We start from the raw sequence: 17,605 nt of genomic DNA, 5'->3' as shown, positions 1-17,605 counted from the left end.
AACCTCCAAGGTATTCTTCCTGTTCTGACTCAATAACCTTGTGCTATTTCAAATTGTGAGATTCTAGAACCCCAGGCATCTTCTGTTCAGCATTTTTTGAACTCCTTTGTTGAATCACCAACGGTTGCAGATGTACCACTGTGGCAATAAGATCAGAGAGCCGTGGCTTTTACCATCGTTTCTGTCTAAAATCTAGCTTTTAGTAAAAGTGAATCCCCAGACAGATGAAATCGTTGGTAATTATTCTGAATTTCCAAGTGCAAATCAAATAGTCGAGATAGGTAGAGATTATATTTCAGAGAATAACCAGGTTTTGCTTGACTTGTGGTGTAAATTTTGGCTGATCTTTCACCAAAGATTGTGAATATTAATACTATTATTGTGGTTCCTTTGCAGAAATTGGAGTTCACTGTATCAGATGTTTCTAGTCCTACTGAAGCACTTTCAAAAATGGAGCTTTCCGCTGAAGAACTGAACAAGTGGCTAGAAAAACTTATAATCGAAGACAAGGCTAGCAATGAGCAAATCTTTGACTGGGTAGAAGTAGGTTGAATTCTTGGTCTGTAAGATTAAACCATTCTGTGCTAACTTGTTACATTGATCATAATGCTAGATTTACAACAAGGGTAATTGTGTTCTGAACAAGACCATTAAACTAACTCACCATCACCCTGAGAAATGATATACTTGTGTCTGGTTACCTTTGTTGATCTATAATAGTTAACATGTATGCTTTGGCAGGAGCAATAGTGTAAATGCTCTTCTTTCCCACTTAATGGGTAAATATATAAGTACAGCAACTACAAGAGCACTTGCACATGCATCATATTACAAATGAAAGTTATCATTGCTATTCAAATATGTGAACAACTGTAATTGTTGTTTGTGTGAACATTATATTACAAATGAAAATGCATAAACTTGAACAATAGCCAGTCATGTTCCAGCATCTATTCAGGACTCTGAAATCGACTTTCAATTTCCTTCCCTGCACGGGTTTACGTGACTTATAATATGATGCTGTTGGCTCTTTTGTTTCACAACACTAGCATGTTGCATTAAATTTTATTGGTACGTTATAAAGGGCAGAAAGTGCACCCTGCATCAGGCAATCAGAGATTCTACATGTGTAGACTTCTCAGTAACATGATTCAGAGACGGTTAAACATGGCGTTCGGTTTCCATGCATGTCAGATACCCAGCTGACACATTCAATCACAAACACTGACTGAGGCCTTAATAAATTGAAGAGGAGTTTGAATGTCAATTATTCATAGAGGTGACTTCCTATCCTCAAACACCAGATTAGCTGAAAAAGTAACATGGTGGGAACTTATTATTATTTCCATACTCTGTTTATTGCAAAGTTGTATGGCAAGAACAACATACAGATTTCTATAATATAAAACTAAAATAGCAGAAACATATTTTGTAGCCAAAACACTAAAATACGTTTGCAGTAGTGTTTTATTTCTAAAAATCAGACCCATTTAATTTAGTGACATTTGCATCTCTGACTCTCCATGGCATTGTGACTTTTGCGTGATTTCCAAAACAACTTTTTAACTTAGTTTTTTATATAATCAATGTACACATTTGTTGGTTGTTTTTAACAATCTTGAATTTATATTCAGAGCTGTTAAAATGATAAATGATTAAAGGTGTCAGCCGTGGGTCAGTGGTAACATTTTCACCTCTGAGTCAGAAGGTTGTAGGTTCAAGTCTCACTCCAGACACTTGAGCACATAATCCAGGCTGATACTCCAGTGCAGTACTGAGGGAGTGCTGCACTGTTGAAGGTGCCATCTTTCGGATGAGGCGTTAAACCAAAGCCTTGTCTGCCCTCTCAGGTGGACGTAAATGATCCCACAGGACAGTTTCAAAGAAGCGCAGGGGAGTTCTCCCTCGGTGTCCCAGCCAATATTTATCCTTCAACCAACATCACTAAAACAGATTATCTGGTCATTATCATGTTGCTGTTCGTGGGACCTTGCTGTGCGCAAATTGGCTGCCGCATTTCCTACATTACACCAGTGACTACACTTCAAAAGTACTTCATTGGCTGTGAAGCGCTTTGGAATGTCCTGAGGTCGTGAGAGGTACCATATAATGCAGGTCTTTCTTTTTAAAGATGCAGGAACATGTCTTTGCTAGTATATTTCTCTGCATAAGCCACCTAGTCTAATCCAACACCTACTCGCGTTCCAGACCCTTTAATATTCCTCTTTTTTAAGCAACTGTCTAATTGCCCTTTTAAAGTATTTTTGGACTCCAGTATGATTTGTGGCACAGAATTCCACGTATTAACCACCTGCATACAGAAATTTTTCTAACTTCCCTTTTAATTATTAAATTTGTGCCCTGTCATGACCTAATGATTGACCAATGGAAACCATCTATCACTATTAATGTTCCATAACTGCTGCTGTAAAAGTTTTCCTTTTTTAAAAAGAAAGGAACCATCTTAAGTCACTAAGTGAAGCATTGCAACCCAAGTAAACTGAATTCTAACAAGGACCCTTAAAATGGAATTCCTTTGCATCGTAGCTGTCTGCCCTTTGATTTCAAGTGCTGTACTTTAAGCTAGGTTCTTGCATGCAGACTTCAGATATGGAAGAGGTCCTTGGTTCTTTGTGCTGTAATTAGTTTTAATACAGATGTGTTTTTTTTAATTGAGAAAGCAGGATGAAGGACCAGGTCCATAGTACAGAACAACACCAAAGTTGAAAATCAGGAAGTGAATGTTGTTCATTAATGTCCAATTCTAAAATGATTTCTTTTTCTCCCTATAGGCTAATTTAGATGAATCACAGATTGGTTCATCTACATTCCTTAGAGCTTTAATGACAACAGTATGTAGATCAGCTATTACAGGTAAAAAAAACATCAGCAGCCTCTTAATGATACCTTTCTAATTTACAGTGTACTTAAGTGCAGTTATAACTTTATTCGGTGATTCATATAATATTGCTCGAGCATTATAGATCCTTGAGGGAGGTCATATGTCCAGATTTAATTTTTAACCTTTAGGAATGGTCGATGTCTTTATTAAACACCAAGGCCCCAACAATTCTTAAGTTGTAGTTTAGATACTTGAAAATGTAAAAGCAAAACTCTGGGCTCCATGTTCATTGTAAAGCAAACTGTTTAAATGCTGGTGAGCACTGATACTGTTTGCCATAACAAGTGTGGAACCATGCTAAATTTCATTTATAAACAATTTTACAACACCAAGTTATAGTCCAGCAATTTTATTTTAAATTCACAAGCTTTCGGAGACTTCCTCCTTCCTCAGGTAAAAATTTCATTTAGACAGTTAGTAGGAGCAGTCACTAACCGCAGGAAGATTTGAGTTTACAGATTCTGTAAGGTCCTCCCTTTCGATCAATGTAACTCCTTGAACACGAGAGTCGATATTATAAGCTATCAGCATAAAGGCCTAACACCTTTAAAAAGTTGAACAAAAATTAAATGGAATTTCAGAAATGTCTTAAACCAGCTCCAAAGATTAGTTTTAACTCATTGCATGAATAAAAGAAGGATCTTGGTGCTTCAGAGAAAAGTCAGTAATGCAAGCAGCAACTGATCAACTCGGTGTAGCTAATATTTTTCAGTGAAAAGATCTCGTCAGTGGAGGCTGAGAGGCAGTTTGAAGTGGTGAAGGATCGCAGACCTGTACAGTGGGCTTCTAATCTCATCAAAGCCATCTTGTGTAGCTGTGCCACTTCCCCGTGCAAGGGGAATCTATGGGTGGTGAATCAGTGCGTCTTTCAGCAGTTAATGGGGGTGGGTTGACAACAGCCCGGGAACAAATCACCTTTCCACTTATTTTGCGATTGAACGTTGCCTATACTGTGTAAGGGAGACTGCTGTCTACTAAATGGGAACTGGCGAGGGAGGAAACAGCAGGAAGAAATGCCAGTGAAACAATCAGTCTTGAGTGGTTTGCGTTTTAGCAAATCCCAAACAAAATGAGGGGACTTCTGTGAGTTGCATGTTCGAACTGTTCCTTCATGCTGTGTGCAAGTGCAGACTCAAAAATAAAACATGAGGGTAATTTTTTTTTGTGCAACTCTTGAGTCATCCATTGAGCGTTATCAGATTTAATGTTAAGTATTTGAAGTATTTTGCTTTTTACAGAGAGATGCTTTGTGTCTCTTTGAAAATCTGGAGAATGTAGAACCCAGTGGGAAATTATTAAATGGAATGGAAAGCACACTGGAAAAACATATAAAAACATACAAATTTAGAATATATTTTATAGAATTGATGTGCAATATTAGTGTAGTCCTGGTTGGGTTTAAGTAACTTTATCTCTTAATTAGCATGAACCTCACTGGAGTTATTTGGAATAAACCTCCAGCTTATCAGATCTCCACCCCAGTGTGTGATTGTTCTTTGGGTGAAGAGACCCATATTGACAATAATAATGTTACAATTGTGATCAGAGCAAGCAAGTAATGACACAACAGCTCCTTTCAGTCTGAAGGTTCATAGAATAGTTTTTGTGTTCTTGCAACACTACATAAATTTATAAAAATTAAATTGGATCATAAATGGTCTTTGGTGCAAAGCAAAATGGGGTTGCAGATACTCATTATTTGTAGGTGCTACATGGGGAGGGGGACTGTGTGGTCTTTCTACATGAGAACAGGATTCAGCCCCTCTATTCAGTTAGATTGTGGCTGACCTGTATCTCAACCCTATTTACCCAGTGTTGCTCCATATCCTTTGATCTTTACCTGATGCAGATCTATCGATCTCAATCTTGAAGATGTGACTTGACACCCCGACCCCCCCTCCCCCCCGCATCATCCACACCCTTTTGAGGGGAGAAGAGAATTCCAGATTTCCACTACCCTATGTGTGAAAAAGTCCTGATTTAACTCCTGAATGGCCTCGCTCTCTGGATGGATGAAGTAAGATGGCCTTCCTCGTTTTTAATTATCTTGTGATCAGGACCAGAAGAGGAAGTCAGGCCAATATTTCATTTAAAACAGCCACACTATCTGTTGACAAGGGACCTGCATCTGTGAAGTGTAATTGAACAAAGATAAGCAGAGCAGTGTGGTTTATACTGCTCAGCTGAAACAGGGTTTGTGTCTTGTTGGATATCTGATATATTTTAAAACTGATGTGGAAGATGAAATAAGAATACTTGTAAAATTTACAGAGTATTTTATGTAGGCTTGCTGTAAAATCATACTACTTTAAACATTTTAAAAATGCTCATGGATATAATATATTTGAAATGTGCTGTGTATTCTGAGAAAGCTATTTTGCTTAAGTCAAGTGTTGACTGATGCTATTGCCATCTGCGGCTGTGGTGTTAGATATTTCTGGTACTTGTGTTCTTTTCCAATATTGTGTTTTTACCTCTAGGAGAAGGAGCTCCAAGTCGAGTAGATGCAAACATTATACAGCAGAGATTGCGATTATTACTCAAGTACCTTAACTCCGATACTGAAAGAGAATTACAAGCACTTTATGCACTACAAGCATTGATAGTAAAACTTGATCAACCCCCTAGTAAGTATTGTATACACTTGTATACTTTTGGTGCAGGTTAATCTAAATTTTGAATTTTATGGAATGCAATCTCGCTTTCTCTCTCTCCCCCCATCTCTCTCGCTCTTCGTCCCCGCTCGCGCGCCCTCTCCATCTCTCCCTCGGCCCCGCTCGCGCGCCCTCTCCATCTCTCCCTCTCTCCCCGCTCGCGCGCCCTCTCCATCTCTCCCTCTCTCCCCGCTCGCGCGCCCTCTCCATCTCTCCCTCGGCCCCGCTCGCGCGCCCTCTCCACCTCTCCCTCGGCCCCGCTCGCGCGCCGTGTGTTCGTTCTCTTTCTCTTGAAGAAGCATGGGTTAATAAGGGCCAGCCAGCATGGATTTATTAAAGGCAAATTGTGTCTGACTAACTTGATTGAGTTCTTCGAAGTATCAGAAAGGGTTGATGAAGGTAATGCAGTAGATGTGTATACACGTGCTTTCAAAAGGCAATTGATAAAGTACCACATAATGGACTTATTTGGAAAATAGAAGCACGTGAGATTAAAGGGACAGTGGTATCTTAGGTACGTAATTGGCTACGGGATAAGAGGCAGAGACTAGTGATGAACGGATGTTTTTCTGACTGGAGAGAAGTATGCAGTGGGGTCCCCCAGGGATTGGTATTAGAACCTTTGCTTTTCTTGTTATTTATAAATGACCTGGACTTGAGTATAGGGAGTACAATTTTGAAGTTTACAGATGATAAAAAAAACTTGGCAACGTAGCAAATAGTGAGCAGCATAGTAGCAGACTTTAGGTAGACGTAGACAGACTGGTGAAATGGGCAGACGTATGGCAGATGCAGTTTTTTGCGGATAAGTGTGAAGTGATGCACTTTGGGAGGAACAACACGGAGTGGCAGTATAATCTAAATGGTACTATTTTAAGGGGGTTGCAAGAGCAGAGGGACCTGGGGCTGCATATTCACAAATCTTTGAAGGTGGCAGGGCAAGTTGATAAGGCGATTAAGAAAAGCATGTGGGATACTTGGCTTTGTAAATAGGGGCATTGAATACAAAAGCAAGAATGTTATGCAAAACCTTTACAAATCACCTGGTTAGGCCTCCGCTGGGGTAATTTTTTATTCGTTCATGGGATGTGGGCGTCGCTGGCGAGGCCGGCATTTATTGCCCATCCCTAATTGCCCTTGAGAAGGTGGTGGTGAGCCGCCTTCTTGAACCGCTGCAGTCCGTGTGGTGACGGTTCTCCCACAATGCTGTTAGGAAGGGAGTTCCAGGATTTTGACCCAGCGACGATGAAGGAACGGTGCTATATTTCCAAGTCTGGATGGTGTGTGACTTGGAGGGGAACGTGCAGGTGGTGTTGTTCCCATGTGCCTGCTGCTCTTGTCCTTCTAGGTGGTAGAGGCCGCGAGTTTGGGAGGTGCTGTCAAAGAAGTCTTGGCGAGTTGCTGCAGTGCATCCTGTGGATGGTGCCAATTAAGCGGGCTGCTTTATCTTGGATGGTGTCGAGCTTCTTGAGTGTTGTTGGAGCTGCACTCATCCAAGCAAGTGGAGAGTATTCCATCACACCCCTGACTTATGCCTTGTTAGATGGTGGAAAGGCTTTGGGGAGTCAGGAGGTGAGTCACTCGCCGCAGAATACCCAGCCTCTGACCTGCTATCGTAGCCACAGTATTTATATGGCTGGTCCAGTTAAGTTTCTGGTCAATGGTGACCCCCAGGATGTTGATGGTGGGGGATTCGGCGATGGTAATGCCGTTGAATGTCATGGGGAGGTGGTTAGACTCTCTCTTGTTGGAGATGGTCATTGCCTGGCACTTATCTGGCGCAAATGTTACTTGCCACTTATGAGCCCAAGCCTGGATGTTGTCCAGGTCTTGTTGCATGCGGGCTCGGACCGCTTCATTATCTGAGGGGTTGCGAATGGAACTGAACCACTGTGCAATCATCAGCGAACATCCCCATTTCTGACCTTATGATAGAGGGAAGGTCATTGATGAAGCAGCTGAAGATGGTTGGGCCGAGGACACTACCCTGAGGAACTCCTGCAGCATTGTCCTGGGGCTGAAATGATTGGCCTCCAACAACCACTACCATCTTCCTTTGTGCTAGGTATGACTCCAGCCACTGGAGAGTTTTCCCCCTGATTCCCATTGACTTCAATTTTACTAGGGCTCCTTGGTGCCCTAGTAAAATTGCTGCCTTGATGTCAAGGGCAGTCACTCTCACCTCACCTTTGGAATTCAGCTCTTTTGTCCATGTTTGGACCAAGGCTGTGATGAGGTCTGGAGCCGAGTGGTCCTGGCGGAACCCAAACTGAGCATCGGTGAGCAGGTTATTGGTGAGTAAGTGCAGCTTGATAGCACTGTCGACGACACCTTCCATCACTTTGCTGATGATTGAGAGTAGACTGATGGGGCGGTAATTGGCCGGATTGGATTTGTCCTGCTTTTTGTGGACAGGACATACCTGGGCAATTTTCCACATTGTCGGGTAGATGCCAGTGTTGTAGCTGTACTGGAACAGCTTGGCTAGAGGCGCAGCTAGTTCTGGCGCACAAGTCTTCAGCACTACAGCTTGGATGTTGTCGGGGCCCATAGCCTTTGCTGTATCCAGTGCACTCAGCCGTTTCTTGATATCACGTGGAGTGAATGTGTACAATTTTGGGCACCCGTCTTTAGGAAGATAGCATGGCCTTGGAGAGGGTGCAGAGGAGGTTTACCAGGATGATGCCAGGGATGAGGGACTTCAGTTATGTGGAGAGATTGAAGAAGCTGGGATTGTTCTCCTTAAAGCAGAGAAGGTTAAGGGGAGACCAGATAGAGATATTCGAAATAATGAAGGGTTTTGATGGAGCAAATAGGGAGAAACTGTTTCCTCTGGCAAGTGGGTCGGTAACCAGAGGTCACAGATTTAAAATAATTGGCAAAAGAACTAGAGGGGAAATGAGAAGCAATGTTTTCACACAGAGGGTTGTTAAGATCTGGAATGCACTACCTGGTGGAAGCAAATTCCATAGGAACTTTCAAAAGGTAATTGCGTATGTATTTGAAGAGGATTAATTTGCAGCGTTATGGGGAAAAGACTGGGGTGTGGGACTAAATTGGACAGCTCTTTCAAAGGGCCAGCACAGGCACAACGGACCAAATTGGCTCCTTCTGTGCTGTAAGATTCTATGATTCTAATTTCCCATCCTGATTACTATGTAGTGATCCCCACTAGAAAGTGTGGGTGTCAGGTGAGCGTGGAATTGGTTAAAAGGTGTTTAATATCTTGGATCATAAAGATTTTAAATGTTTAATTACTCGATACAAAAAGAAACTATTTTGTGCTATCGTTGCATAGAAATTACAACAGATTGGCCATTCAGCCCAACTAGTCCATGCTGGTGTGTATTCTCCACACGAACAGTAGTCCCAATCTCACCCTGTTCCCATATCCCTTTATCCTCCTTTCCTTCAACCACCTAGAGTCATAGAGTTATACAGCACGGATAGAGGCCCTTCGGCCCATCGTGTCCGCGCCAGCCATCAAGCCCTGTCTAATCTAATCCCATATTCCAGCATTTGGTCCGTAGCCTTGTATGCTATGGCATTTCAAGTGCTCATCCAAATGCTTCTTGAGTGTTGAGGGTTCCTGCCTCCACAACCCTTTCAGGCAGTGAGTTCCAGACTCCAACCACCCTCTAAGTGAAAAAGTTCTTTCTCAAATCCCCTCTAAACCTCCCGCCTTTTACCTTGAATCTATGCCCCCTTGTTATAGAACCCTCAACGAAGGGAAAAAGCTCCTTAGTATCCATCCTATCTGTGCCCCTCATAATTTTGTACACCTCAATCATGTTCCCCCTCAGCCTCCTCTGCTCCAAGGAAAACAAACCCAATCTTCCCAGTCTCTCTTCATAGCTGAAGCGCTCCAGCCCTGGTAACATCCTGGTGAATCTCCTCTGCACCCTCTCCAAAGCGATCACATCCTTCCTGTAGTGTGGCGACCAGAACTGCACACAGTACTCCAGCTGTGGCCTAACCAGTGTTTTATACAGCTCCATCATAACCTCCTTGCTCTTATATTCTATGCCTCGGCTAATAAAGGCAAGTATCCCATATGCCTTCTTTATCACCTTATCTACCTGTTCCGCCGCCTTCAGGGATCTGTGAACTTGCACACCAAGATCCCTCTGACCCTCTGTCTTGCCTAGGGTCCTCCCATTCATTGTGTATTCCCTTGCCTTGTTAGTCCTTCCAAAGTGCATCACCTCGCACTTTTCCGGGTTAAATTCCATTTGCCACTGTTCCGCCCATCTGACCAACCCATCTATATCGTCCTGCAGACTGAGGCTATCCTCCTCGCTATTTACCACCCTACCAATTTTTGTATCATCAGCGAACTTACTGATCATACCAGTCTATTCTTAAAACTTGCCATGGCCTCTGTTTCAGTCACTAATTCCACTAGTACATTCCACAGTCTTACTGTGTTTTTTAAAAAAAAGTTTCTCCTGCTCTAAATCTCCTACATTTAATCTTGTACCTTTGTCCCCTTGTTCTAGACTCCTCAATCACTAGAGAGAGTCTGTTTCCATTTGCTCTGTCCCTTCTTTTCATGGTTTTAAACAATTCCTATCAAATCCCCCACAATATGGATAGATAATTGTTTTTCCCCTTGAGCTGCAAGATACTAACGTGGTGTATTTCTTCTCCATTTCTCCCCTCCAAACAGACTTGTTAAGAATGTTCTTTGACACTTTGTATGATGAGGATGTTATATCTGAAGATGCATTCTACAAATGGGAAAGTAGCAAAGACCCAGCAGAGCAGAGCGGCAAAGGGGTAGCGCTAAAATCTGTCACGGCATTTTTTACATGGCTAAGAGAAGCTGAGGAGGAGTCAGAAGATAACTAAAAAAACAAAAAAAAAGTCTTCGCCAATCAAAGTGCAAAAAGGCCAATCATCGCAACAAATATGCACGGATATACAGTCAGCGATCATGATGAAAATTATGGTACACGCACGTAACGAAAAGCCGCGGTGATGTTAAAGAACCATGGGTGGGAGCACTAAAAAAATGTATTATTTATAGAAAATATTTTTGTTTTAAATTTTAAGCTTTTTTGTTATTTTTAAAAGGACAGATGGTTCCATTTTTCTGTGCAGCAAAAAAAATAAAAAAAATTGAACACTTTAATTTATTTTTAGAACTGCAACGGTGATGTCATTTGAGTTTGCAGTTACTGTAAACAGAATGTAACATAGAGGAAAAGAGACCCGGACTCTTGCCCACAAGGCCATTTCAAACAAATATAGGGCATCAAAATTTAGTATATGGGTGGGGGGTAACAATGATGACTGAAAGTAGTAATATGTACCAGTAATTCTTCCTGCCTGCTTCAGCTTGCTCTAGAAATGTACATAACATTCAACTGGAAGATGATGCTCCCCGAATTTCCAAGCCGTACATTATGAACTGCAGAACATGGAGAACTTGTACAAAAAAAAATTCAACTTGAAGTGCTTGTAATACTTTCAAACTATAGAGCTACTCAAAAGCTTGTAAATACATAAAGAGAAATATTTAAAAAGAAATGACTCATTACTATCTTTTCACTTTCAAAACTAAATAAAAACAAACCGTGCAAGTTGAAAAATTAAATACAAACTGCTGTTTATCTGAGAATTAATGATCACGCGACCTGTTCTACATGAGTTTGAAAACTAGTTTGTCCTATTTTGTACTCAAGTTACCTCATTGTAATATACAGTGCAGTGGATGCAATGCCCAGTGTTGTGACAGAAGACATCATATCGAATAGCTGGCTGGCTGACACTAGCCGGTTGTTGGATTGTGGCAGAAGTTTTTAAAAAAAACACGTGCTGCACAAATGAGGATCCTTTCACCTTCCAGACTTGCTATCAGTGGTTTGAGACGGCTGTCAGATCTTTCTTTGTGAAAGAATTGTAAAACCCAGGAGGTTAGAATCTCTGAAATAAAGGGTTACGTTTCCCACACACATGCAACTTTTCACAGAAGCCGCTGCCTTGATGCTATGTACAGCAAATCGAGGATATTACCATGTGAAAACAGCATTTTTCTTATACTTGTGTGGTTGATCTCGAGAGTTACTGGTTTGATCTGAAAAGGCGTGTCTCAGATTAACACTGTAGATTTTACTTGTACAAGTTTGTGCATTTATTTGAAAATTGGTTTTGAAAAACCAAGTATAACGTGGATCAGCTATGATTTTAAAACTTGCTTCAGCGGCAAGATGGCTATTGGAATGCTTAATGAAGATAATGTTCCAAACTATGAGATGCCATTAAATAACTGCATAACTTGAATTAAAAACTGTTCTAGGCTGGTAATATCTGCTGGGTTGGATTTTTTTTTCCTGCTTTCGGGATCTACGCATGTCCAGTGGTCCCATTCTGGACTGCAGCTGTCGCACTTAATCACCCCATTGAGTGTTCACATGGGTTCATTGATACAAATGCCTGGGTGTAAGGGGCATGTGAATTAATCAAAGTGAGGGATGCCAATGTTGACGACTGGACTGTTTTAATTTGTTTCAATTCGGAATGAGTTCCTTGATGAGCATCAGCCTGAAGGGAGCATTACTCTCTGTGTACATCATAGATTGAAATGTGTGCAAGTCCAAAAAGCTGGAATAGACTCTGAACCAATGGGTTTTTCTTGTCCTGTGTTTTCTTCCAGAAGACATGACCTAAGGAAATGGTAAATACCAAGTTAATGTAAGAATATAATCGGTATTTTCTGTGTAAACAACATGGAGACTCAAAATGACCATCAGACATCTTGGGTACATATTTGAATTGCTAAAACAGTAGATATGAGAATTGAATAAGCATTCTTCGTTCTTTGAGGATCAGTAAAGAAATTTTGGTTCAAAAAGAGCATTAAAAAATAGCCACTGTCTGGTTTGTGTAAGACTTGTGTTTGTATGTTGAATGATTCTGTATTACAGGGGTCTTGCTAGGATTTGGTAGGGTCCAAGTCGCTCATTAGTCAAATCCGACTGTGGTATTGCGTGAAAACTTGACCTATCCAAAAGCTGAGATGCCGTTGGTTTGCTTTGTTCAGTAAGTACTTGATGGAATTAGCCTGATTCTCCATTCCTAACAACAGCTTAGATGCTGCAGTGTGAAAGTTCTGGGGTTATCTATTTTATCAGAACATATGCGGTTATTTCTCAGTTGTGCATGGGATACTTCATTACAAATCAAGAAAAAGTGAGTATTTGTGCATTTTGTGATTTACCATATTAAATAATTAAAAGTGAAGGGTAATTAATCTTATCACAAATCCTTTAAAGTCTGAAGAACCAGAAAGTACTGCTGAATGCATGAATGGTACTTCATGAATGTTCCAACTGTATAAAGCAGACTTGTATCCTATTATCTTTAGTGTCTTCAATCAATTGTAATCCTTTGCCATTATAAATGCCATTGTAATTGAGCGGCACATCAGTGATGCACTTGTGTTCTCTAATTGGATTGCAATTTTACAGTGCGAGAACAATTGGGCACAGATAACTACGCAGCTTCCTTTATTCAAAGTATATAGAGTGCTGAGGAAAAGGGTGTGAAACATTCTATTAAAACAAAATTTCATTCAGTCTCAGAATCTGAGTATTCTTCAGTAGAACATCAGCTATAAATTCAAGAATCGCAGACGGGAACCAAAAATCAAATAAAATGTGCACTTAATCTAACAGCAATTGGCTCAAAGGTGTACTTGCAGCTGCTTATTGTGAGCAGGATAATGATTGAATGTTTCATGTAATCAGAAGCTTTAATGAGACTGATTTCAGTTAATGAAGGGTTTACTGCAGCTTTTAATAAGACCAGGCTTATTAAGCAGTTTGAGATGTAGCAGCATTAAGTACATGACAAAATGTAGTTAATCACTAATGGAAGCATAAAGGCCTTTGAATTGGACAGTGGGATCCAAGTTTTCCTGTTGGATTCATTGAGTGAAGAGAGTCGCAATCATTTTTCTAAGTTGTACAGTAAAATTAAGATTTATGATTTGACTTCCTTCAACTACAAGGAAGCTGAAAACAGTTACTCACTGAATTGCCTGAATACCAGAACGTGTTCAGGTACAACCATGTGAAATAGTGTCACACCGTTATCTTTGAAGTCTAGGGTCTGCCTCATGCCAATAGTAACAGAAATTTCCACGTGCAGATTTTTCTTGAACTCTGTGTCCTATTATTCCATCTTATTATTAAATTTGACACTGTTCTCCAAAAATGGGTTTACATCCACAGTTTGTAAACTTCCTAAAATTGCTTTTACCCTACTGAATATTTATTTGACACCAGTTTTATTCTCACTCAAAATGACTTTCAGTGGTGCGGACAAAATAATTCTATCAAATCTAAATCAGCAGTGCAAGTGGCAATGTCTTTCCCACAGGCAGGATTTTAAATGTTTATAGCTACATACAAACTTGTCATGTTCAGGAGTTTTGTTGGTTAAGTGGCATCATCTTGATGGTCTGATTTTTTTTCTCTCCTTCCTTTCCGGTGACATTCAGTACTTTTGGGCAAATGTGACCTGTAACCAGGAGTCTTAATGCCATGGACTCTCTGATCTCTCTCCCTTTATAGAAGTATCTCATTTTTGCTTAGTGTCTTCTAGATGGTCCAGCTGAGTTTGAGAACTCTGGGAAAAATAACTGTAAACCTAGACCATCAAGGTTGAACACCTTGTAATACCCATTTTTAAGTTGAGTCATTAAATATACTGAGTAGAGCTGCTGAAACCCATGCTGCAAGTTCCTTCGATCTTGAAGTGGTTTAGAAACTTTCCTCCCATTTCTCTGACACTGGGGAGGACAAAAGCCCATCCTGAGAGGTTACATGAATGAAGTTAGCCAATTAATTGTGTGGTGTCTGCACCATTAGCAATTGACTGATTAAATAGAAACAAGTGATGGTCATGTTGCATTGCAATGTGATGCTGTACGTTATTGCATAACGTTATTGTACCAATAATTCACACCACTGGCCAGAATACAGTTTTAAACTAAAACTTTGAGGTGTGAACAGGTATGGTAAAAGCAGATTATAAAGCTTGAGGCAACATACCAAATTGTCACAAGTTGAAAGTGTAATGGTATATTGGTTGCTTAGCCATCTGCCCCTCTACTTGAATTGCCCCCTGAATGTGTGTGTTCAAAATCAGAACCTCTGTTTGATTTATTGTCTTTGTGGTATTTATGATATATTGAAAGTCATGTGTATAACACTTAATTACTGTCATATTTTCCCAATAACTTTCCCATTGTCATAAAGTGCCTCTTTTTACCCAGTGAACAATGCCACAGGCTGGTGTATATTTAATAATAGTATGCTTTTAAAACTTAACAGATCTAATTTCCTTATCCCTAAAGATTAATGCTATACTGCAGGCATCTTTTTGTTTCTAGTCATAACTCATTTTTACCTGTGTCATTTGTGAATTATGGGTCTTCAACTACTATGAATGAACTGTTGTACCACACTCATGAGTGGGATAACCTCTATCAAATACTGAATCTTAATTCCCCTGTAATGTACTTTTTTTATTCATTCATGGGATGTGGGCATCGCTGGCGAGGCCGGCATTTATTGCCAATCCCTAATTGCCTTTGAGAAGGTGGTGGTGAGCCGCCTTTTTGAACCGCTGCAGTCCGTGTGGTGAAGGTTCTCCCACAGTGCTGTGAGGAAGGGAGTTCCAGGATTTTGACCCAGCGACGATGAAGGAACGGCGATATATTTCCAAGTCGGGATGGTGTGTGACTTGGAGGGGAACGTGCAGGTGGTGTTGTTCCCATGTACCTGCTGCTCTTGTCCTTCTAGGTGGTAGAGGTCGCGGGTTTGGGAGGTGCTGTCGAAGAAGCCTTGGCGAGTTGCTGCAGTGCATCCTGTGGATGGTACACACTGCAGCCACTGTGTGCCAGTGGTGAAGGGAGTGAATGTTTAGGGTGGTGGATGTGGTGCCAATCAAGCGGGCTGCTTTGTCCTGGATGGTGTCGAGCTTCTTGAGTGTTGTTGGAGCTGCACTCATCCAGGCAAGTGGAGAGTATTCCATCACACTCCTGACTTGTGCCTTGTAGATGGTGGAAAGGCTTTGGGGAGTCAGGAGGTGAGTCAGAATACCCAGCCTCTGACCTGCTCTTGTCGCCACATTATTTATATGGCTGGTCCAGTTAAGTTTCTGGTCAATGGTGACCCCCAGGATGTTGATGGTGGGGGATTCGGCGATGGTAATGCCGTTGAATGTCAAAGGGATGTGGTTAGAGACTCTCTTGTTGGAGATGGTCATTGCCTGGCACTTGTCTGGCGCAAATGTTATCAGCCCAAGTCTGGATGTTGTCCAGGTCTTGCTGAATGCGGGCTCGGATTGCTTCATTATTTGAGGGGTTGCAAATGGAACTGAACACTGTGCAATCATCAGCGAACATCCCCATTTCTGACCTTATGATGGAGGGAAGGTGATTGAAGCAGCTGAAGATGGTTGGGCCAAGGACACTGCCCTGAGGAACTCCTGCAGCAATGTCCTGGGGCTGAGCTGATTGGCCTCCAAAAACCACCACCATCTTCCTTTTGTGCTAGGTATGACTCCAGCCACTGGAGAGTTTTCCCCCTGATTCCCATTGACTTCAATTTTACTAGGGCTCCTTGGTGCCACACTCGGTCAAATGCTGCCTTGATGTCAAGGGCAGTCACTCACCTCACCTCCGGAATTCAGCTCTTTTGTCCATGTTTGGACCAAGGCTGTAATGAAGTCTGGAGCAGAGTGGTCCTGGCGGAACCCAAACGGAGCATCGGTGAGCAGCTTATTGGTGAGTAAGTGCCATTTGATAGCACTATCGACGACACCTTCCTGATGATGATCGGGAGTAGACTGATGGGGCGGTAATTGGCTGGATTGGATTTGTCCTGCTTTTTGTGGACAGGACATACCTGGGCAATTTTCCACATTGTCAGGTAGATGCCAGTGTTGTAGCTGTACTGGAACAGCTTGGCTAGAGGCGCAGCTAGTTCTGGAGCACAAGTCTTCAGCACTACAGGTGGGATGTTATCGGGGCCCATAGCCTTTGGTGTATCCAGGGCACTCAGCCGTTTCTTGATATCACGTGGAGTGAATCGAATTGGCTGAAGACTGGCTTCCGTGATGGTGGGGATATCGGGAGGAGGCCAAGATGGTTCATCCACTCGGCACTTCTGGCTGAAGATGGTTGCAAACACTTCAGCCTTGTCTTTTGCACTCACGTGCTGGACTCCGCCATCATTGAGGATGGGGATGTTTGCAGAGCTCCTCCTCCCGTTAGTTGTTTAATTGTCCACCACCATTCACGACGGGATGTGGCAGGACTGCAGAGGTTTGATCTGATCCGTTGGTTGTGGAATCGCTTAGCTCTGTCTATAGCATGTTGCTTCTGCTGTTTCGCATGCATGTAGTCCTGAGTTGTAGCTTCACCAGGTTGGCACCTCATTTTTAGGTACGCCTGGTGCTGCTCCTGGCATGCTCTTCTGCATTCTTCATTGAACCAGGGTTGGTCCCCTGGCTTGTTGGTAATGGTAGAGTGAGGAATATGCTGGGCCATGAGGTTACAGATTGTGGTGGAATACAATTCTGCTGCTGCTGATGGCCCACAGTGCCTCATGGATGCCCAGTTTTGAGCTGCTAGATCTGTTCTGAATCTGTCCCATTTAGCACGTTGGTAGTATCCACACAGCACGTTGGATGGTGTCCTCAGTGCGAAGACGGGACTTCATCTCCACGAGGACTGTGCGGTGGTCACTCCTACCAATACTGTCATGGACAGATGCATTTGCAACAGGTAGATTGGTGAGGACGAGGTCAAGTAAGTTTTTCCCTCATGTTGGTTCGCTCACCACCTGCTACAGGCCCAGCCTGGCAGCTATGTCCTTCAGGACTCGGCCAGCTCGGTCAATAATGGTGCTACCGAGCCACTCTTGGTGATGGACATTGAAGTCCCCCACCCAGAGTACATTCTGTGCCCTTGCTACCCTCAGTGCTTCCTCCAAGTGGTGTTCAACATGGAGGAGGACTGATTCATTGATTTGAG

General features: G+C 42.1%; 1 protein-coding gene across 11 annotated transcripts in view; it reads left to right on the top strand.

Moving 5' to 3' along the window:
• The window catches only part of LOC137301207 (eukaryotic translation initiation factor 4 gamma 3-like), a 284,740-nt gene extending 273,652 nt beyond the window's left edge, over positions 1 to 11,088 (top strand). For all 11 annotated transcript variants that reach the window (XM_067970666.1, XM_067970674.1, XM_067970671.1 and 8 more), the window contains 4 exons: positions 397 to 543; positions 2,793 to 2,874; positions 5,383 to 5,529; positions 10,226 to 11,088. In XM_067970666.1, the coding sequence (XP_067826767.1) occupies positions 397 to 543; positions 2,793 to 2,874; positions 5,383 to 5,529; positions 10,226 to 10,407 (558 nt within the window). In that variant the 3' untranslated portion in view covers positions 10,408 to 11,088. The remainder of the gene's footprint in view (positions 1 to 396; positions 544 to 2,792; positions 2,875 to 5,382; positions 5,530 to 10,225) is intronic.
• The last annotated feature ends 6,517 nt before the right edge of the window (positions 11,089 to 17,605 follow it).

This window comes from Heptranchias perlo, chromosome 32 (assembly GCF_035084215.1).
Source record: "Heptranchias perlo isolate sHepPer1 chromosome 32, sHepPer1.hap1, whole genome shotgun sequence".
Lineage (NCBI taxonomy): Eukaryota > Metazoa > Chordata > Chondrichthyes > Hexanchiformes > Hexanchidae > Heptranchias > Heptranchias perlo.
This window is presented reverse-complemented; position numbering and strand designations above follow the sequence as displayed.